Raw genomic sequence first — 23962 nt, 5'->3', positions numbered from 1 at the left:
TGAACAATTTTTCATTCAGTTAGAATCAAATTATCAAGTCTACCTGCGGACCACCTATGCCCTCGTCACGGACCATAGGTTGAGAAACGGTGGTATACGATTACCAGGGGGCTCCAATGCATCTAAAGCCTCCCCCCTTCCCCCACACACACTGCCCGAGTGTGACCAAGTGCGAATACGGCCCTGGATGCGTACAAATAAAAATCATAAAATTGATGGATTGCATACCTTTTTTCCCACCTCTGTCATAGAAAATTCTTGTCGCGTAGTTTAGCAGGAAATTCTCAAGCCATATTACAGTTCGAATGTGTGTACAGTGGAACTTCGGTTAACGAGCAAAGATTTTGAACAAATTTTGACTCGGTTAACGAACGATGATTCGCATTACGAGCAAAAACTTTTACGCTTTGTTTATATTTATTTTCACTCTATCACAACTTAGCTGATGGGTTTTCGCTTTTATTGATTCAATGCCGTTTTCATTAGCCATTTTTATGTGAATGAATAATTGTACAGCCGAATTATCCGAGTTTCCATTATTTCCCATGGGGAAGTTTGATTCGATGTACGAGTGATTATAAAAGATAACAAGCACCATTGGCGGAATGAATTAAGCTCGTTAACCGATGTTCCACTGTACCCAATGCCACCTAGCAGACATGAATGTCTCAGCTTTGTCCACCTTTTTGAGATCGACTCTAAACTGTGCGTTCTCCGTGGAATAGGCCTTCGCCAGGCCCATAACTGGCTATGGTAACCGGGGCAACGTCCCGGATCCCGAGCCGGATGATGCCCCAAAATAAATTAACACTTATTTTGCTAAAAACTTTAACAGTTACTTGTTTCAACTAATCTGCAAAATGAGAGAAGAAGGAGGGGGGGGGGGCAAACCCCTGCTTTTTCTGAGCATAACTATTTCAAGGGGAACCCAAGAAAAAGTCTACCGCATGGTTCCCGAGAAGTCATGCGACGGCCCTGACCTTGGCAGTGAAAAGAATCATGGTGAGTCGGTCAGTAAAAACTGAATTTGTCGAAGTCGACGCATGCTCAAACTCACATTAGCTTAACGCTAAATGAATCCCAAAATGGAATGATATCATTTAGGTGTCGATGAAGACTTCACGCGCACGAAATTTGACTGAAGCATCGAGCACTTTCGATTGTTTCAATGAGCATTAATGGTGCTCGCGATCAACAGGTTAAAGATACCTGCCCTAGACCTTTAACTCTTCATTCAACGATGACCACGAAAATCTGATCAGATATGTGCTAAGGAAATGGTTATGGTGGTTATGGTACATCAGCTCAGTTTCGTATTCCGGATCACGATGTTTACGTGTTCTCGTGAATAGCTATTGGTTTCTCCCACTCCTTAGAGAACTCCTCAATCATTCCGTGCCACTTTAATTAGATATACTCGATCGTTGTGTTGAGGCAGGACCGTTTGAAGTTTAAAAGGTCGAGCTATTTTGTTAACGTGGCGCGAACATGGCCTTACAGTAGAATACTTTACAGTCCCCCCCCCCCCATTAAATCTAGAGAAGCCATCAATCACGGTGAAAAAATACTATAACAATTATCGAAGTTCGAAGCGTTATTTGTGAGGCGATTTTGTAACCGGTGCATATAAATGAGCCCGTTGAATGAGGTGTATAGCGTGTCTTATTTGCAAAACTATAAAGAAAAACAATTAGAAGCATCATAAATGAAAAGCCAAAAGCACTCTGACATCGTCTCTCAAAATTAATCATGTGGTATATCTTGCCAAAATGAAGGTGGGCGTGTCTCGAACCCACCGAACAAAAAGAAATTGTTTATTGTAACCTGGCTCTCCATAAAGTACGTTACTGATGGAGGACGAGAGCAACAGGTCTCACAAGAAAATGGTCCTTAAAGCCAAACTATTAAGTTTGTTTGGTCATTTTTTTCCTAAATTTTCCATTATTAGAGTTATTGTTATACAAATTTTCAGTAGTCACATCCTGGATTCAGTAAGTCATTAGCGTATGGAATATCGATAAGAGTTGAAAGATGAACTTTTTACAATTATTTCTCCTTTATAATGTGTTATTTTTCTGGTGCACCACCAACAGTTGATATATTTTGTTTTTTTGAATCAAAGTTCATGATATCCCATAATCTTGAATGAAAAAATTCCCGTAAAATAATCTTTGTGTAAGATAAATCTTGAAAATTAGATGATGATGAACTGAGATGGATACGTATGCAAATGGAACAAGTGACCCTTAATCATTCCAATCAAAAACAGACCAGACAAACCCTTGTACAAATTTGAACGCCCACTTGTCTCCGCAATCACTGATCTCATGACATTTGGAGTATGATTACGATTACTTACACAGATATATTCCCTTCAAGTTTTAAACCGAGTGGATCATGGCTCTTGCATTGGTATGTAAGGCGACAGCTGCTCTTAATTTGAATAACCTTCTTGTCGTTTCCAGTTACTTCGCCCACGATGCTTTGATCCCTCTTTGACTTGCGTTTTTGTCTCTTTTTCTTAGACATGTTCAACATTTCGCCTAACTTGAAACGAATATTTTCATGGTATTGAATACAATTAAGAATGATCCATATAATCTGATTAGCATATGGTTCAACGCATTGGGATCTTTTGTCCCGGTAAGAAAAAACTAAATCCTGTCGACAAAGAAGACACTATTTGCATCATTCAGTTTGTTGTTATAATTTATTACTTTTATGTAAAATATTTGTTTCACATGGACGAAATTTATGTCCGAATAAAGAAGACATTCATAGTTCTTGGCTCTTGGCACCGTATCTCATCCAGAGGTGAGTTTTACTCTTTAAAAACCCCTAGAATGGTGGTCCGGAGTGAGATTATTCCTTGTCGCGCCCATCACACTGTCTGTACGGTGTCCCTTTCGTGCCTCAGTGATGATTTATTCGAAACAGCTGAAGTTGGTCTTATCGCTGAAGCACTACAGGCCTGAAATACGAGACCAGACCCGGAGGATGAGACAAGTCTCTTACTTCGTCTGGGCTCATGACAGAGAAATTATAATTAATGCAAAAAAAAAATGGTTAACTTTACAGTTCTGTTTATTTATGGTTCTTTTCAACTCTCGAATAATTAGCTAATTACGAGAGTTGAGTGACGAAAAGCAATAAGCTAGTCCCCGCGCATGTATAAGTAATAATTTCCGACTTTTTTATTTTTCTCAAAAAAAATCTCTTGCTTCTAAGATGGAGTCAATCATCAAATTCTTGCCTCGGGTATAATGTAAGTATTTTGGGCGTTCTGCCCTTATATAGGTAACATTTTATTTAAAAAAAAAAGAGGGGCTTAGGGTAGTTTTGGGGTTGACCTTTATGAACCTTCTCACCTTCCCGACTGATCGGAGGGAGAAAAACAGGTAATGAAAAAAATGGTGAAAACACACGGGTAGTATCATCACATATAAGATAGCATCGGCTTTTCGTTGTGGTAAATATCTCAGAATATTAGGACATTGAAATATCTTCTGAGAGAGAGCGGTAGGAACCTGCGATTACTTTTAAGTTGATTTCTAATACGTTTTTGATATCCATATTCAAGTCGAGACTTTGAAATCACAACACGAAAACTACAAAATCATTAAGAAAAAAGTTTAGCTAGACAAATACAGCATTTTTTAGAAAGTATTTTTTTTCATGAATATTGCTATGGCACGTGACGTGTCAAAAATAATCAGTGGCAAAGCCTATCGTATCTGATAGTTGTTGAACTTCGCGGTCTATAACCGTGCTTATATTCTTTATTACAGAAAAATTTGGCCTCACGACCTCGGTCGGGGATAAGGGAAGGAAAAATACTTGAGAGAACGGTATACGAGTGAGAAGTCAGCAGCGGTATGTTATAACAATGAAACACCGACCCCTTCTATAATATTCATAGTAGAGGAGAAATTTCCAGTGAGGTCGTATCCTTCCTTTGTGTTCCCCTTCTTTGAGGAGTTTACGGGGCGAAATATTTGCAATTCTTCGTTCCCGAACATTGAATAGGTGAGGGCAGAAACTCAGATCGGTAAACAGCTTCTTTACTTCGTCGGTACATCTTACGACCCCTTGTCTATGTTATGAAAAAGAAAAAAAAAATTTTTTCGCCCTTCTACTGAATTGCATACACTGTATGTAGTAGATATCTCAAGATATTATCTAATATACGAAGGGAATCGGTTACAGTTTAACGCGGGGAGGTTTTTTAGTGCCGCCATTGGAAAAGAAACAGGATGCTGCTCAAGGACTCATATGAATCTTCTTTTCTTTTTTTCATTCATTCAGAAACTTGTTTTACTATTTTAATTTCATTGAACTTGTACCACTATATCTTAACGAATGCTTGTTCGGACACGACTGAAATTTATCAAGCATTTTTTTTTTTCTGTGTTTATAAATGCTTTTAAGAGGATATCGTAGATTATATGATAGATGATAACGTTAAAAATACCTCTAAAAAAAACTTTGCCCATCTCTTCTCTCTCTCTCCACGGAATTCTCCAATCTACATTATTATATACCATCGGTATTTCCAAGGTAAATGAATCGAAAAAAATGGTAGCTTCTTTAACACGTTCTTGTCCTTGTAGAGTTGCACGGTCGAATGTCATCAAATTTCTAGTCTGAGATAAAGTGCGTATCTATCGCATCAGCTGCTGCTTAAAGTTTTTTATGCAAGTGGGGAAAAATTTCATGAATAATGCAATATTTCTAGGAAACGTATCATGTGGGTTAATAAATGCCACGAATAGTTTATGAAAATGATTTCATACCGAGTTTTAGTTTACCATTGATGCTTAAGTTTTTCTCAAAGCCTCTAATATTGATAATCCTCTCTGATGAAATGAACTATTCATTGTGTGTGTGTGCAATTTTAATTTTGTTTAAACATAAGATTGGCACAACGGTGAAGACGCAACTATAGTTACCAAAAAATCCAACTAATCCAACTGAGATGTGACCTTCGAACTGAGACTTCATTGATTTTTTTTTCCTACTTTGTAACTAATTGCATTTTTTTCCAACGTTGTTTACTTGCGTTCTAACTTGTATTGATGATTTTGCTAGATATCCAATAACGTTAAGAGGGATATAATACTTGTATTTTTATTCCTCTAAACGGGAAAGATGTATATCAACAAACTTCACGATATACGGTACTTAACAACGTAAGCAAACGATACTGTTACAATCTTAGCCGTGCAGCTGCAGGTTGAGGTTTTGAAAAAAGAACAACCGCCCCATTTGTTTTAACCTTACCCCATTTGTCTGTGGTTCCCCATTCTCAAAGAAATCCCATAAAAAACAATTATTGTGTGGTTCATGGATAGAGAGAAAAAAAAAATTAGGGCAAACAGAGCAAAAGCACATTTCCTCATCTTCGTGAAGTGGATATGATGGTGACGGCGGAAACAATGAGCCCTTCTTATATTTTACGAACGTACCCCTCGATCTTTACCACATTTATGAGTTATTTTTCTTTTATCTTGGTTCTTATTTCTTCTTCAAAACTCCTGCTTCTGCTGTTGGTTTTCTCTCTCTCTCTCTTAAGTAAAACGATGGGGGAAGATACGAAAAGTAGAGAAAAAGTACGGCATAGTAAAATACCTATGGGAAAACGACGTAACCGTTCTTCAAGTGAATGAGTGGCTCACTCCACCATTTTCTTTTTCTATCTGGTAATACATACTTGGATAACGTTGTAAAATGTCTATCAGAGTTGAAGATGAGAGGAGTAAGATGGGTGCAAAGAATCTTAAACTTTACAACAGCATTTTCAACCTGATGCTCCTTAAAGCACCAATAGAAATGGCCAATGCTTGTGCCCACTTTTCTTCACTTGAGGTTGATTGACTTTAATTTATCCATTCGCATAGTATTTAAATTCCTCCTGACTTACCAAGAAATTGGATTCAATTTCTCTGTCAGTACAGAAAAAACAGTATTATTCATAAAATTATATAAAATTAACTGATAGAAATTTATCGCTGGTTCTCTGCATCGTATCATAACTATCCTCCTCATATCGTCCTGCTATTGGGAATTAAGTGCGGTAAATTCCAAAACATGAAATTTGAACTCATGCTACTAACTCACACATTGCTGCTCTTTTTATTGATTAGAAAAGAATGGAAAAGACATTTCACGAGTTAAATTTTAATTGCTTTCGAGCCGGTCCTAACTCCAGGTGGTATACCTGAGAATTGTGATTTTCCTTGGGTAGGGGTCGATATCCGTTGGATTTGATGCAGTTTTTACCAGGGCATCCATAATAGTAAAAACTATGAGAAGTTCCAGTCAGAATACCTTGATTGGAAGAAAAAATAGCTAAAACCCACATTTTTGGCGCCATCGTCCTATATATAGAACAGCAGTTTCAAATGATCATGGTGCATTTATAAGCATTTCTTTTGCTTACTTTAATATTTAAAAATTAAGATTAAAGATATGCTATTTTTTCAGTACCACTTGAAGCAATATAAATCAAATTTTGAATTTTCATAGAATGAGAATTTCATGAAAGAATTTTGATTTCTTCAATATTTGGTCAAATATGGGTTAACAAGGGACTCTGTTTCAGGTTAAATATCAGTTATTACTAACTCATATTAATTATGACGTTAGGTTTGAGTTCGTGTGCCTCATCAAGTGACTCTGCTGAGGGTCATGTGTTAAGCATGTATGTGTATGGTCTAATGTTCGGTATATTATTTGATAATTTTGTCTCCTTACGATTGATTGTTAAATTAGAAGCTACAATATAACCTCATTATAACGGACAGCTAAAAAACTGTAGTAATATAGTAAAGGCTGTTTATTTTTATCTGACGAGTTTATTTTTCTGAGCAAGCGATTAAACATTTATTGTTATGTTGTTTTGCATAAACATAAATGCGCTGAATGACTCACACCTCTGGCCAGCCAGAAAAATTAAGATTAATGCAGTGTATACGTACACACATCTTTTTCAATTCAACCTATGTTGAAGGCTGTTTCTTTTATTTGATATATAGTACATAAACACTTTTCATAGCTAACCACTGTACTTTCATAGATATACACCAAGAGTGCTCAACTTTTAGAACAGTGCGGGCCACTTCATTGATTCAAAAATTCGTCGCGGGCCACTTAATTAAGTGATCAGGCAGCGCAGACCTCTTGAGTGATCTGTGTGCTTGCTCTAAAACTTACCACGGGTCACTCAAGTGATCTGGAGTTGTGCCGTGGGTCATTTAAATTGTCTGCAAATGCGCCACGGGTCACTTAAGTGATCTGGAATTGTGCTGTTGGTCACTCAAGTGATCTGGAAATGGGTCAGTTATTTCACTTTTTCCAAGTGAAAAAGTGCCTTCCCTTTCATTAAAGCAGACAACCTTTAACCACCATTAGTCATATTTACTGATTAATATACCATTATAATGAGGTTCTACTGGATATAGTACTGTCAACATGATAGACCAAACAGATAGACGGCTTTTTCTCTTTTTTTCTCAGCCCAAGATATCAAGGAAATAGATATTTTCTGCATATTATGCTGAGGCGAATATAATATCCAGGAAATATGTTTCCTTGTTGGCAGCAAACTTTCTGAAAACTTTGATTTAAATTCGATGTCTTTGTTTTCTCTCTCTTTCTATTGACAGACTGATTGCAAATGGAAAACGCTAAAGAGAAAAGCTCCCGTTCAGGATCGAAATCCGATTTGAACGAATCGAGTCTTCCTCTTCTAGAAGGAACCGAAGAAGTCGATCTGAAGGGAGGAGACGTCAAAGTGGCCATCGAAATGGAGACTCGATCCTCCGAAGAAAATGCCAAAGATGAAAATAAGGACAAAGATGAAGCTAAGGATGAAAAAGCTGCCAAGAAGAAAGAAAAAAAAGAAAAGAAAGAGAAGAAAAAGAAAGAAAAGGAAGAAAAACAATCGAATACTGTGCCTCTTGCCGAACGACTGACAGCCGGATTGAACTTGCTGGATAGAGATGACCGCAATGTCAACGAACATGTCCAGGTTGGTTCACTTATCTTCCTTATTGAAAAAAAAATTACTTGATGAAGTATTTTTGATATGTTCAAGGTCTGCCATCAGAGCATTTACGCGTAACATTTATCTCATTCATTCGATTTTTTTTTTTTCTCAGATGAAAAAGCCGTCCTGGTCGATTTATGTTAATTTCTCATCCATGAGAAAGTAAATTGGGTCTAACGCTTAGCTTTTGTGGGAATCTTGTCAAAATGAATAATTTTCTGGCGCCACGGTCAACTCTTTCCAGTCAAAATATCACGAGGTTGGGTGGATCAAAACATCATATGATATTTAAACAAAAATCTTTGTTTTTAATTTCTTGGAGATGGCACTGCCTTGAGTCATACGTGAATAGTCTAGACGTAAAATCAAATTTCTCAGGGTATCGAGATTGTGCGCCGGTCCTTTGACTTCCGGAGAAAACAACAAACCTATTCCAAGACCAGTAAAAGCATCTTCTCATTTTTTATACGTCATCGATAAACGAAAGGAAGCCCGTGAAGGTTGATATTTTCGAATCGTGATGATCTATCATTTCGTTGAGAGTTTAAACGGTTCATATCGTAAACACCTTGTTTTTCATAGCGTAATCTGTCTTATAAAAGTGGCGCCATCATTAAATTTTAATGTATTCATGATAAACGGTGGATTTCAAGGTAATTATTATTCAACGGTTAACTTGTTAAGCCAAACCACGAGAGAGATGGCCAATAATCAGTTCTTAATTAGGTTTTTATTTTGTTCTCAATTTCAGTTTCAAGAAAAAAGGTGTTATTAAGAATGGGAGTGTTGACGGGGTGCTTTAATTACGAACATCATCATCTTTCTTTTCTAGAAGCCATTTTATTCTTAGCTTTGGATATGCAGTCCTGAAACAAATTATGAAGTCGCTACATAAAAATAATCTATCAGGAAATTCTACAAACATGAAATTTTTGATTTTGCTTTCCACAGGGTCATTCAATGGATTTGATCGTCAGTGCCTTCTAACCAAAGTTTAGCCGGCTTCAAAATTTTTACGAGAGCATTAACATATTGCAATATTCGTGAAGTTAGGAAATGTAACTGGTAAAAACTTGTCCACCAGCATTATTAGATTTTAGATTATTGATTTGTTCTTATTAGATTTGTTCCATCAGTTGCAAAAAGCGACCAGGTCCATGTAGAGCCACCTTCGAATTATCGTTTTGATAACTGAGCGTCTATCACGCCAGTGATATACAAACCATCTGGCCTATCCAGATTAAACATTGTCTCGTCGGACAACACTATTTTGTCATCAGCGAAAAAATCATTTTTGTTTTTAAAATGACAATTCGAAGGTGGCTTAAACTGCTTTTGCAGATGGTGGGAAAAGTGAAACAGTTAAATACACATAGATCAGCGTTTCTCAACCTTTCTGGACCCAAGGACCAGTAAAATGTCTGAAACAATTCGACGGGTCACTGAACGTTCCGTATTACGGGACATTCCTTTATTTTCAGTTGCTTTGAATTTTTTTTTATACTTTTGTCCTGTTTTTCCAACGGTGCTTATTTGAATTTGTAATTTTTCTAAAATCGTAAATAAACAGCGTTTTCATAACTTGTATATGATAATTATGGCAAAATATACAGTTCAGTTCAACGTTTTTTTCCTCAATTTCTCATCGATTTTAAGTACAAATAGGGATTTTGCCGACTTATGGCAATCTTTTTAATGACAATTGATGACGTGCCGTTTTTCACTGTATGTTAAGAGAGAGAGAGAGAGATCCCATTACCCTTATTTTTCTCAAATAAAAATATGGTCATAATAGCCATTTGAATGTTTTTTCTTGAAATACATTTTTCTTTACTGTGATTTGTATTAGCTATTTATTACCCCCTACACTTCACCCATTTTAGCCGTAATTTGCAGCACATTTGTCGTTAATGCATTTTTTTGGTACTAGTGACATCCGGTATTTAGGATTGCAATTTCCTGCATTTTCCTGGACGAGGTATGGTAATCCTATAAGTATGGAGGTAAATCTTTTATTTGAACCCATGTGGATATTGCTAATATCAATTGCAATAGTTGAATAATTTCTCATAGTTAAAATTGAATTGAAGTCTGCCTGTGTGTGCGGTCCACCTATGCCATCTTCGCGGACCATAGGTTGAAAAACGCTGATATAGATGAATAAATACGACTGTTCAACCAAGACTTGCTGATGGATAGTTTTCTGCCAGTTGTTTCTCTTAAAACTTCAAGGAACGGAATTCTCTAATATACTAGTGATTTCGCTCACATTACGAAGTCAGATAAACTTCGACTAGAATCAAATGTGATGTGATACTTAGATAAGAGAGAACACACAACCATAAAATTTTTTTATGGACAATGTGTTATATTTTATCATAATTATTGTTTTTCGAGAGATTGCTCTTTTATTGTGTGGCTGTTTAGATATATTTGACATCCATATTTTGTGGGAGTCTCTTTTCGGCCACCTCGTTGTACATTTTGCCTGTTATGGCCTTTCTATTTGCTCGTAGCCGTGATTTTAACCCTATAGAGCACCCATGAGTAAATTATGCTGAGAGAATTAATGAAATTGTCGACAGTTCCTTTAAAAGAAGTTCTGAAAAAAAAAAAAAACATCATGGAGAATAGTTACTTGGGAACACTCTGAGATACCACAAACTCCAGTCCAGACTGTATACCTAAAAATTTTATGTTCGTAGGATTTGTCCTTTCTGAGATAGACCAATTTTTACAGTGACCAATTGTTTTTCCTACACTTCATATACAAGAATGCAGAAAGAAAAACGGACGCATTGGACACAACTTTCCAGGATGGAAGTTTTGCATGTACAATGTGGTTTTGACTTAGAAAATGAATAACACTCAAGGACGTTAAACAGACGTCATCCCTTCAGGGGCCCTTCCCAAGGAATGCGCTATCTGCCAGATCCACGTGGTCCTTGTTGTTTTTGAAGTGGTGTGGCGGGGGCTTGGCCGCCATTGCTTTGCTGCCGCATATGAGTACGCTTGTACTCGCAAAAAAAAAGTGAAAAGAACGAATATAGGAAGAGGTTGGAGAGAAAAATATTGTATACGAAAGAATGGGAGAAGGAGGCAAAAAAAAAATGTGGGCAAGAAAATATTAGGGTCATGCGGCATTCCTTCAGGGCCTCCCTTTACCCACTGATGACTCATTCCCACGGCTGTAACCAGAGAATGGTGCTTTTTTTCCTTTTTTTTTTAACTTTGGTTTCCTCTTGACGCCGCTTTCTTGACTTTTCCTTTCCAGAGAGTAAATAAAATAATAATGGCTTTATATCTCTCGCCTAGTAAATTACTAATGCGGGGTCAGGGAACAAGGCTAATTCTCTATTATTCTCAAAGAGACTTTGGGTGCTTTCGGAATAACACTGACAGTGAGATTTTACCCTTTGAATACGTTCAGTGGTGTAGCACATAATTATAGAGCTTGGTCAAGGGCGGTCCTTCTGCTTTAATTAAAAATTTTATGTTTGAAAGACTTATTATCCATATTATTGGTGATATATGGCCAAAGCCGTCTCAATAGCATCATGCCCCCCCCCCCCACCCACCCAATAAAGAGGTGCTTCCTTGCCTTACCAGATATGAAGCACTAATAACCAATTTAAAATCTTGTTTGCTGTATTGAATTTTTCTTTATAATTTTAGTCACCCCGACCCACATGTGTTGAGACGGTCCTGGACATAGGCCCCCATAATAGGAAGGCAGACAAAGATCTAGCCTAGTGACCCAAAGGTTAACATTTTTGTTAGATTTTTACGCTATAATGTACAAAAAAAATCAATATATGGGGGACCACTATAAGTCCCAAGATTAGAAGCTTGCCAAAAATCCTGTGCTAAGAGCCTACTCCAGAATACGGAGTCCCTGATTGGTGACACTTTTGAACTGTTACTTTTAAAATACGGGTTTCTTTCGCGCGTTTTTCACATAATTATGTCCAGAAATAGATTTAATTTTATGTGTTTTGCTTATTTTTTATCCGATAGAATTCATGCAAGAGATTGCGGGAATTTTTATTCAGTAACTTTAGTTTCTACTGATCCTTTTACACAACGTAGAATATTCTGCCCGAAATTGTTGGAAATTGAGTACAAAAAGCTAATGACGTAGACTGAAACAACTCTTTTCAAGTCTAGGGAGTTGAAAACAAATGCCAAGCTGCATCGGGGAGAGCATCGATCATTTGGTCTGATATCTAGGTAGAAAGTGAGTCACTGAGGTGAATTACCTATAGGAGCTCTCAGGAAACCTACCAATCTGACGCAGGTAATCACCACCCCTATAGGTAATAGCTAGTCTTTCCCTCGTAAGTCAATGTAGCGTGTCGTCAACTTCAAAAATTACTCGCTACTCACCCACCCAGACCTATGATGCAATCTCACTAGCCCGTCACAAATACCTCTCCCTCATGTGAAGGTTGATTCCCTACAATGTCTAACATTTGCAGGTGTTTCTGGTGTTGAACACGCGACGATATCATTTGCCCGATCCCTCGGATTAGAAAATTCTACGTCAGCGTTGGGCAGCGTGATATCGATCGCTCATTTTTCATAGTTCAATCCTTCGTGGAGCTTGTGTTGTACCGTTTTTTAAATCTCAAATCGATTATGTTACTGATGTTTTCTTTTCGAATTTACTGAAAATTTCAAACTTGAAAGTCGAAAAGGATGGTAATTACATATCGCTCGTTCCGATTTTCTTTTGTCTTTAGTGTGTGTGTGGTTCGCTATAGTTCCCCACTTTTACCCAAAGAGCATCAGTGCGTGGAAACTCCATGAGTCACACGGATAACGAGTAATCTTCCAGGAAGCCGTTGGATTTGGTGGTTGTTAATTTCTCAGCTCAAGGACACTTCAAACTGTACCATACAAAATGAAGAAGTTGCGTGGAAACGAATAAAAGACACACTGAAAAGGCTTCTTTAGGACTTCCGGCCTTATTTTCAATAGGGCTTCATATTTCGTATAAATCTAACTTGATTAAATTTTCTATTGTGTATTAAACGTTGGTACGAGATGAGGAATTTTGAGATACAAATATATTCATAATTGTTTTTTATTCAAAATTTAAACTTTCAATTAATTTTATTTGAACACTAAAGTTACAAAATATAGACATAATATTTAAAAATTATTTTTTGCGCGAGATCTTTGAAATTTCATAAACTGAGTGGGAAGTTAAATCTCAGTTATATTGTTCCTTAGAATTGGACAAAAATAGAATAACACATTTTTTATCAACACACACAAATTTTTATGAACAGTGCCCGAATGGAATTAAAAATTCTACCGTTTGTTCTAAAACTGAAGTAAAAGATGATGGACATCAAGAGGTGAATTTAGCTGTAAATGTGGCATCTCCCTCCACAAAATTATAAATGAAGGAATATAAAAAAAATTGTATTTTATCCGTGCTTCCAATCAAAAAAACAATGTCAATTCATAAAATTTCCCCTCTCTTTGGTGTACTGAAAAGAATTTCATGAAATTCGGTTAAAAATTCATCAAAATATCGATGGTTGAACTTCTTGACTTTTTGATTTCTATCACTTTCTGCGTGTCAAAATATGTCTCCAAAAATTTCAGGACCGATATCTTGGTGAATTTTCATCCAAATTAATTTCTTTGAGTACAATAAAAATAGACGCGAAAATCGCAAAGAAAGCAGTGATAGCGTCGTGTTCCAAAAAATCGTTTTTCTGTTCATTGATTCATTTTTTCGAGTTTTCAACCTTTGTTTCAACATTTTTTAATTTCCGCATGTTGAATCCCCAGTCATTGATTTCGTGAGGAATATTCATGGCAAGTAGGCCCAAACTTAAACGAAAGGCTACTTCAAATGTTCGTTAGAGCTGGGTCAGCTCTGTCACAGCTCAATCTCCCTCGTTATGATGATCACTTTTTTAATTTTAGAAACTTTAGATTTTACTTTTTTTTGTGGCCAATTTTCGTAATATAACTAACGTGTTTACATTTCTCTCGGACACCGCTTCTTCATTAAACATCTTCGGAATGAGCCTCAACGACCTATCTCTGGGCCTTGATCTTGAACATCGTACAGGAGTGACTTTGCATCGGACTACTTCTCTCAAGACCGTATCGCTTCTCAATGACAAGTGACTTGTTTACAACAGTGTGACTCATGTGGTATTCATGAAAATAATTGAAATTGTTTTGAACTTTTTTACGTGTAAAAAAATTTATATCAAGTGACTGAAGCTGGCATGAAACTCCGTCTTAATCGTGTTAAAAAAACTCTTATTTAGTCTTGACATTTTGTCAGCTGCAGTTTTTTACGACGGTCATTAAGATTTTAACAAAGATTCTAAAACAAAATTTGACCAGGAGGTACATTTAGTCTTTGTTATTCGTTTCTTTTGTTTTTAACAGCAGAAAAAAAGTCTAAACTTCACTCACGAAAAAATTGCATAGAGTCAAGAAAGTTCACCATGGTATAAAAGTCAACCGTTTCAGTATGTGCATATATTTCAAACTATCTTACAATAGTATTCTAGTTTAAAGACGTTTTGTCATGCTGATTGATGCATGAATGTTAAACATTGAGCTCTGTAATTAAGAGCGATGACCTCCTAGAGGGCTAAAGTTCAGGAGAATGTTTCAAGCCGTTTTTGTTTCGATGACGTTATTCTTCTATAATAGGTGATGATGTTTGTATCTTCAGGTGCCTATTGTACGTATTTTCTTGTTCTCTCTCTCTCTCTCTATGTTTTACGTGAAAAAGGCAAAGCATTAGATTCTGTATTTACTTACGAGATTTGTTCCGCTAGCTGTAAGTAGCCGTCCATCCTTTGCAGCGACGTGACCTCAAGTTTCGGTATATAATAATAACGAACGTAGATTTCTTTTCTCTTTTCTTTTTTTTTCTGTGAGAAGAAATGAATTGCAAATGTACGTATACAGGGAGGAAGGTGGTTGTTCTTGGGTTTACAAGAGGTCAATTGGGACAGTTCACGTGAGCCCGCGTGCAGATATACAACAGTGAGTCAAAGAAATGGTTGAATGCTGAGCAAAAAACATTGAACAGGAGGTGCTGTTATAAAGTGTTGGTTTTTGTTGATTTTTTTTCCATCGTCGATGTTGACCTGATGATCGTAGTACGTGACCGGGCATTTAAAAAAAAACTACCGAGGTTCAATGATAGGAGTCAAAATCATTGGATTTTATGGGAAAAGAACATTTCGGAAAAAGTTTGATGATCTGGAAATGAAAGTTTTCACGTATAATGTTTGTATCACAAAAAACTCTAAATTCACGCAATCACTACCATAATCCGGCGCTACTTTTCACTGCTGCTGAAAAAAAGATTCAACGTTACTTAACGGATACTTCACTGTATACTTCCAAACAGTTTCGATTCTGTCCGACAAGAGGCGTTATAGAAAAAACTCATGTGTTTGAGTTACTGATGCACTCGTCATTTTGTGACTGTAAATGTAACTTTGCTTGACAAAAGTTCCAGCTGAAATTAAGCAGCACAAATATGTTTAGCAAACGGTATCCAAAATGACGGATGCATCAGTAACTTAAGTACATGAGCTGACCGATAACGTCTCCTGTCGAGCAGAATCAAAACAGTTTGGAAACATTCATTACAATAGCCGCTAGGTAACATTGAATCTCTTTTCCAGCATTAGTGCATAGTCACCCCTGTAGGTGCAAAATATTACCGAATTACGGTACCTCATTTTATTGGTCCGCGAGAATAGGTAACAAAATCATCCTATCCCTTCAATTCACCATATAGCTGGTACGCTACAACACTGTTGTAATCAATTATTCCTCTTAATCATGCGAAAACAATTTCAATTATTTTCTTGCGATCGAGTCTGTAAAAATTCTAAATTAAAAATGATGGTAAATGAAACGAGCTGGAGATATTGATTTGTGTGCCTATTTATGATTTGAAATGGTTCTTTTACAAGTGAAAATACCTATTAAAGTATTCTGGGGAATCATGAATTGGTCAAGGGAGCCGCAGGGGACAAAAGTTTGAGAACCACTCCCCTGAAGCGTTAAATGTGCCAGGGTTGGGCAGATATACTCAAGTGATTTGTGTTCATACTGATGTTTATTTGTTACACGATGCCTACTAATTTTTATCATTCCTTTTTTTAACATTGTATTCCCAGATTGTTTTTGAAGACGTCTTAGCAGAACCAGATGCTTCGCATGGTTTTGACCTGAGTTGGCGTCTTGCTTTCATTGCTTTCTCGGGCACAAAAACATGGATATACAAAATCGTCTCAGCTGTGTTAGCCATACCATGCGCCATCTTGTGGGCCATTATTTTCTCGTTGCTCACCGTATTCAATGTATGGTTTCTGTCACCAATGCTCCGCATCTTCTTCGTGTTGATGCATGTGGTACTCAAGGTAAATATAGTTCTACATTCCTTCACCAATGAAAATGAAAATTATTGCTAGAATCTAAGCTAGAAATGGATATGAAGCTGTGTTTTCAATAATAATCACAAAAATTGTATGTAGTGTTTCCTCTTTCCATTGTGTTCTATGCAACTCGGCGTCAAGTCAGGCGAGTGTTGTTTGCCCAGGTTGAGCTACCAGTACTCCCACTTTTTTCACAAGTACCCTACTTCAGAAAATGAAAATACAAACGAAAGAAAAAAAAACACAAAAGTAAAAAACAATGACCGTTCTTATCCCCCTTCCCCCCTTTGGAGTCATTACGAGAATACGAGTGGTAACAACGGTATGGAGGTGATTACGACTCTCTCTGTTTAATGGTACATAGCGAGTTGGAAAGTAATAAAGAACCAACCGAGATAGAGAAGAAGGTGAGTTGCGTTGTTCACGATGTTGCTCTACTGTTTAATAGCGTTTCGTGCTCTCCAGATACTGAACCAAGTGTAGGTTGGAACGGGTAAGCTTTTAATATCTCCTGCAGTAAAATGGTCGTTGACCATCCATTGAAGTCGTGAGTCATATTTTCTTCTGTGGTATTACAGTAGGATTCATATGAGTCTCCATCTTTCTTTCTCCTTATATAGCTTTATCATTTACAGGGTTCGTTGAACTAAATTTATTTGATTGGTCGAAACAGTAAAATCACATAACACGTTGTTGCGGGCTTCATAGACTATAGTAGCAGACCTTAAAGACACTCTTAATAAATGAGGTTGTCCAGCCTGATGACGATCTACAAAGAAGCATCGTTAATCAAACAATGATTATGTTACCATTACTGCAGGAATGATTTTCTGTAATGTTTTAGAGATAACCCCTTTAACGTAATTTAAATTTGCGTGATGCAGTATCTTATACGAAGTTGTAACTATAAAATTTAAATTCAGAGGTGTCGTTTATTGTTAAGTTTCTAGTGCAAAAATAAAATAATCTTGTGTCAACAAAATTAACATCCCAATTGATTTTATATTTATTGCAGAAAACGAGTATATATTTTTGACGAAAAGATCTTTTTTATAAAATTGGAATAGTCATGCATTTTTCTGGATAGGGCGAAACTGATGGAATATTTCGAGCTTTCCAAAAGTCTTCCTAGTTTTCTTTGAATAGTTTTTACCACGTTGTGTTTTTTTTTTTTTTTTTGTTCTAGAAAAAATATTTCAATTTTTATTTTTATTTATTTTTTCATCTTCTATTCAGTTTACAAGAGCAAACAAACTACTGGAATATTTCGGTAGTCTATCATGAATTCCAACTTGGGAGGTCTTAATCAAGCTCAACAGAAAAAATAGTTTTACAGGAATTTTGAAAAGGAAAAATGAAAAACGCGCTCTCAATCTCTTGGATATAAAACATCGCCTCTAGAAAACTTCATAATTCGGGCGCGTGGTTTGGTCTCGCTTGCTGTCAATGCAACTGAGACAAACAGACAACCGTTTTGAATGAGAAATTCAAAACTCTAAGGCATTTGCGCATTGGCTATGGTGAACTTTAGAAAAATTCCATTAAATATTTAAGCATCGCTTCCCGCCAATTAGCATTAGGTTCCATGATGAAAATATCAAACGAGGAAGTAATCGAGACGACTTAAGTGGACTTTGAAAAAAAAAATTAAATAAATAAGACGCCTTGACGAAGATTAATTGCTGCACGTGTCGTGCATAAGAGTCAAGACAAAATGTGTTGATAGATAGAACCACGAGACGCATTACTAATTTTAATACGCGGAGAACTGAACTACAAACCGCTACATTCATATAATACACACCGATATGCGTCAGCGTAAGAATCGTACAGTTATCATTGATGATCGTTCTGATTTTCGGACCTCGGATTGATTTGGGTTCCCACGATCTGAAACTACATAACGTCAGTTTCGATAGGTTTTTCTACGTTGCAATTATAAGTACAGTGAAACCTCATTATATATATATATATGGGGCCATTCAAGTATTACGTAAGCAGATTTTCAGCCATTTTTGACCCCACCCCCTGTCAGCAAAACACTGACCCCCCTCCCCTCCGGCAGCAAAATTTCGTCAGCAGCTTAGAATATTTCATATCTTCAAAAAGGGGTGGTTGATGACGTAAGCAACCTTCAAATCCCCCTCCCCCCCTTGTCATCAAAAGTCAGCAAATCCGAAACCCCCTCCTCCCTCGATGCTGACGTAATACTTGAATGACCAGAAAATACAATAAGAAGTGCTTATTCGTCAAAAAAAAAAATGATTTACTGCTTCATTAACCGCTTACCTGTGTCGTCCGAACGTTCGGGAAACTGAAATGTACAATGATAAAGAGATGGTTTTTTCTCAGCCCAAGATATCAAGGAAACAGATATTTTCGGGATATTATGCTGAGGTGTGAACTCGGAGAGAAAGGTTATTCTGTCTCCGTCGGGACTCGAACCGAGGCCCTCTTGCCTACCGGGCAAGCATGCTACCATCTACACCACTGGAGACATGGCCCTGCCTTCCTTATTTCACGCACTGTGGCGTGAGGTACTGAAGTACAGGCAATAGTAGCCCTGAACTTCAGGGGAAAAAATATCCAGAAAATATCTGTTTCCTTGATATCTTGGGCTGAGAAAAAGCCGTCTATCTCTCTCTTTACCGTTCCCCCTGGGGGCCATTTGCTAAAGTTGAGAGACTACTGCCTCTACTTCAGCGCCTCACTCCACACCGCGTGAAATAAGGGAAGCCGGGTAGTGTTTCCAGTGGTGTAGATGGTAGCATGCTTTCCCGGTATGCAAGAGGGCCTGGGTTCGAGTCTCGGCAGAGACAAGATGACTCTTCTTTCTGAGTTCACCTCAGCATAATATCCAGAAAGTATCTGTTTCCTTGAAAAAAGTACAATGTTCTATGATTAGACTTTTTTTTTTTTCTCGCAAAAAATGGGTTTTGCTTTTCACTTTGAAGGTCAAATTGAGATTGTCAACTTTTTTTACTGATATGATGCACGAAATTAAACAGGGAAAGAATACTTTCATTTTTTATGCATTTTTTCGAAACATATTCTACCCTTAAGGGGTTAATAAAATTCGGTTCGATGTCATTCTGTAATGTAGTTTCACGGGTAGTTTTCATCAGAGTTTTGTGTTCTACACAGAAAGCGGCAAAACCGACTTCATTGATACTTTCGGTAATCAAGTAGTGAAAAATACTGATATTATTAGATACCCTCGGAAGAACAAAAACAGGTGACGAGATCAAAATATGCTGAAGGTGATTTTTAGCGAGATACAATTAAAGAATATCGTAAAATCGAGAAGAATTTAACATCACACTATAGGCAATTTCAAACAATATTCGAAAAAAAAAAATCGTTGTAGAGGGATTTATCGTTATAGCGAGTATCGTTGTATTGAGGTTTCACTGTATATATGCATTGGGTATAAAATTACCGCATCGTTACTAATGCATATTACTCAAAAACGGTTTCTCTGGAAAATGTTCTGTATTCGGTTGCCATTAAATGAGAAATAATATAAGCTATATATACAGGGTGGCCTGTAAGTCTTAATTCAGCTTCTATCTCATCAACCGTTCAACGTAGAGGTATGGTTCCAGTTCAAAAAATGCTCAAAATGTGTTCAGAAATCACTCTGTACCAGTTTTGAGAGGGAAAATATAGCGTGTCAGACAATAAAAAAAATGAACTTTTATATGGACATCCGTCCTAAGAAACCCAATTAAAAAATTGTTGCTCAGTCTCTTCCGAGACCGACAAAAAAATTTCACGTTTCTTAGTGAGATATTCACTGAGATATTTCATTTAAAAAATCGGAGGAAAGTTGGGAAAAAGCAGCATAAAAAAAACTAATGGACAACGCTTCTTTCCCTCATTTTTGCTGTTCTTCCCTAACGTTTCTCCGATTTTTGAATTCAAATATCTCGGTGAATATTGCACTTTGAATCAAGAGAGACAGGGGAACAACGTTCTTATTGGGGTTTTTTAAAAGGACAGGGTGTTCATATAAAAATTTATATTTTTTAATTTTGTGACACAGTATTTTCGCTCTCAACTGGTTCAGGATTATTTTTGAATAAACGTTCAGTATTTTTTTAATTGAAATCATACCTTTAACACATAAGCTGGTGCAGGCTCTTTGAATGGGGGATTCCACCTTCACCCTCCCACCTATGCTAATAATGCAAATATTTTGGAGAGCGGAGGGGTGGTGATTGCCCCCTTCGCCATCGCCCTGTTTCCGCTTATGCCTCTGGGAGGATGGTTGATGAGATTAATGCCGAACTAGGGCTTTCCTGTAGAGTAAATACGAAGAAACGAAAACTTCAGTCCCCTTCATGCATTTTACCAAATTCTTTCAAGAAGTTGAAGGAAATATGAAATAAACCCAAAGTTGACACATTATGTGCTAGTACTGTACTTCTAATCGAGATTTTTTAGTCAGTACTTTTAAACGTGAAGCTCGCTCGTTATGTCTAGGAAAAAGGAAAAAAAACTCGGTAAGCCTGTTCAAAATCATTCTACACCTCTGTCTGGGACAGAGGCTAGTGTATGTCTTCCTGTTGAAATGCCACCCTCTGGGATGACAGTTCGTTGATAAGATAAGATCTACACATGTATCCAAACGGGACTTTTGGACTTTTGGATCGTGAAATAAGCTTGATAAGAAGTTGGTGACATTCTTATTTACTTCTATTACCAAAACATTATTGACTGCTGTGGCTTGTGTGACATAACTAAAATAAAGAATAAATTGGGTCAACTGAATGAACTGATTAAAAAAAAGAGAAAAGTGGAAGTCATTCACTTTCAGAATTGACAAGTGAGGCTCAATCAAAGGGAAAGCTGACAGGAAGGACTCTAGACTGGGGGCCCAAGGATCCACTTCTTTTTGCACTATATATGTGAAAACAAAAATATAGATGTCCTTCAAAAAATCTTCCTTCAAGCAGGACACTGAAAGAAACATACATAACATAAAATCTTTATTGATTCAAGCAAAAAACTTCTGTAATTGGTAGCAATAATAATAAATACAGTGTGACAAGAGTAGTGCAAAAACAGTTAACAAACAATAACTTTAAAAAAAACACGAGAAGTTTGGTATTATCAGGGCTGGGAATCGATTAAAATTTTTAACTGGTTAATCAAAAAATTTTGATAGAACATGTTTCGTAACTATATAATATTTTAATTATGGTATTTTATTCATTTCACGCACGAATTGGCCAAATATGAACAAATACAAGAATAGATCAAGAAATTAAGGCCACCCGCTCGAAGCAATTTGATATGCTGAACATATTTGTCAAATCATGGAATATTTTCACTTGGATCTTGTTCTTGAAGTTCGTTTGTGTTTTTTTTTAATAGAAAATCAGTTAATTTAGGGTGGTCACTGATTTCAAAACTACTCAAGTTAGAGGACAGTGGGACAGTATAAAAATTGAGATTTTCTTTTATTTTGTTCCACGCTGTATTTTCACTCTCAAAACAGGATAATTTCAGAACGCCTGTTGAGCATTTTTTAAATTGAAACTATACCTCTACGACGAACGGTTGATGAAATAAAGACCGCATATAGCACGTACAGCACACCTTGTATACAGGACCTAGAAGGTTAATATGCTGAACATAATTTTGCTAAACCCGTAATTTCTCTACTTCGATCTTGTCGTTTTCTTAAAAATCGGTTATTTTAAGTTACTCACTGATTTCGAAACTACTTTCGATCATGCTGTTGCTCGTTTTCCTAGAAACTCCTCCCGAATGTTACTCTGGAGTAGAGGAGTTTATGCTTCCCGAATACGAAAACTGAAGTCCTCAGTGGAGATCATAAATTTTGGTCTTGTCCAAGGGCGGATTTAACAGTGGGCGTACCTGGCGCGCTCGGGGCCCCGACTTCTAAAGGGCCCCGAAAAACCCAACCGTCACACTTTTTCTAATTTAGGGCCCATTATTTTGTTTTGCGCCCGGGCCTCGACCGACTTTAATCCACCACTGCTCTTGTCCTATAAAATTCCCATCAAATTCAATTGAAAACTGAAATCATTACCACTTTTCGTTAAATCAGCATGTATTTCCCCGATGCCGAATAATTTGATCGCAAAATATCGATTCCAATTTTTTTTTTCACAATAAAACTATTTATTTTAAGAAGTTTGTAGGCTAATTCAATAAAGCCCTGTCAGAAGTAATTAAGGGAAAGTCTTGTAGCCCTAGAGCTGGACCAGAAAGAGCACTGAGATTACCATTTTATAGTTAAAAATTACAGGAAAGGGGGGCGCCAAAATCGATACTAGCATTACCACCACATTCTAGAGTAGGGCCCCCTAGGTTGGGATTCTCGGCAGGCTCCTGGAGCCAGACTTTTCAAGGCCCTCAGTAGTGAATTTTTAAATTGAAAAAACAAGAGGGATGGAGCCTGTCAGCCCTATCCTTGTGGGGGCTATGTATACTATCCCCGGGCTACAAAGTAAATTTTCGTTTCCAGTCCCTGCTTATAAGACCCCTATGCTTTCAGTGGCTTTCCATCATTTAATGAGTCTCGACAAAATAATAAAAAGAATACATGTGTGGTGAGAGAGAAAAAATAAACCTCTCTCCCGCTTCGTAAGTTTGCCTACTGTGCTGCCACCTTGTTTCTGTCATTGAAGATACATTTTAAGAAGTTAACAAATTTTAAAAAAATGCGCACGTGCAAAGCATTTTTGTAGAATAACTTATTTTTTTATTTCTAGATTTGGTCTTGCATCATCCACACTTTCTTGGATCCTGTCTTCAAATCAGTGGGACAACTTTTCTCTGCCATCAATGTGAACAAGAGATCCGTTGACCTGATAAAAGAACCGTAAAAAGTTGACATAAAATTCTATAAGACGAAAACACAGCATTTATATACAGCAATAAAAGTCTTCAAGATCCATTTTTCTAAGTTGGAAGTGCCTTACGAATAATAGTTAATTCGTATCTCATTCACGTATTTCATGCAGCACGCAATGTCATCTCAACCCGAATTTGTTTTATATATATATATATAATAATAAATTCCCTTTTTATTTTGCTGAAACTGTATTTTCAGCACATGCTTTTTTACATATACCCACTTTTGAAAAATGCTCAGCTTATATTTCATTAATATTTGAACTTTTCGTCAATTTTGTTGACAATCCTATAAAGTTTCATCATGCGACATGCTTCTGTTATATATTATGTTATACATATATATATATATATATATATATATATATATATATATACATCATCCTTGAGGCATTATGTATTTTTTTTTTATAAAAGTTCAGTATTCTTTTATTATTTTTTTAAATTCAAATTTGTTTTTTTTTTTTTTTCGTTCTGTTTGAATTTTTTGTGCATTATACGTTCATACATCAGTGGTTATTTTTCATGTTCTGTGCATACATTTAGTGCTGTAGAAAGTATGTTAATAAAGTACTTTTTACTGAATTCA

The 23962-nt window shown here is 36.7% G+C and overlaps 1 protein-coding gene across 3 annotated transcripts in view; it reads left to right on the top strand.

Moving 5' to 3' along the window:
* The window catches only part of LOC149080025 (caveolin-1-like), a 30802-nt gene extending 6840 nt beyond the window's left edge, over positions 1–23962 (top strand). For all 3 annotated transcript variants that reach the window (XM_089238960.1, XM_089238961.1, XM_089238962.1), the window contains exons 2-4: positions 7665–8029; positions 16228–16470; positions 23232–23962. In XM_089238960.1, coding sequence (XP_089095086.1) covers positions 7676–8029; positions 16228–16470; positions 23232–23345 — 711 coding nt within the window. In that variant the 5' untranslated portion in view covers positions 7665–7675 and the 3' untranslated portion in view covers positions 23346–23962. The remainder of the gene's footprint in view (positions 1–7664; positions 8030–16227; positions 16471–23231) is intronic.

The sequence above is a fragment of the Pholcus phalangioides genome, unplaced genomic scaffold, assembly GCF_987345545.1.
Source record: "Pholcus phalangioides strain wild (caught in Gottingen) unplaced genomic scaffold, Ppha-v1.0 ptg000011l_1, whole genome shotgun sequence".
Classification (NCBI taxonomy): domain Eukaryota; kingdom Metazoa; phylum Arthropoda; class Arachnida; order Araneae; family Pholcidae; genus Pholcus; species Pholcus phalangioides.
The sequence above is the reverse complement of the archived record's forward strand: the minus strand, read 5'-3'. Positions and strand labels throughout refer to the sequence as shown.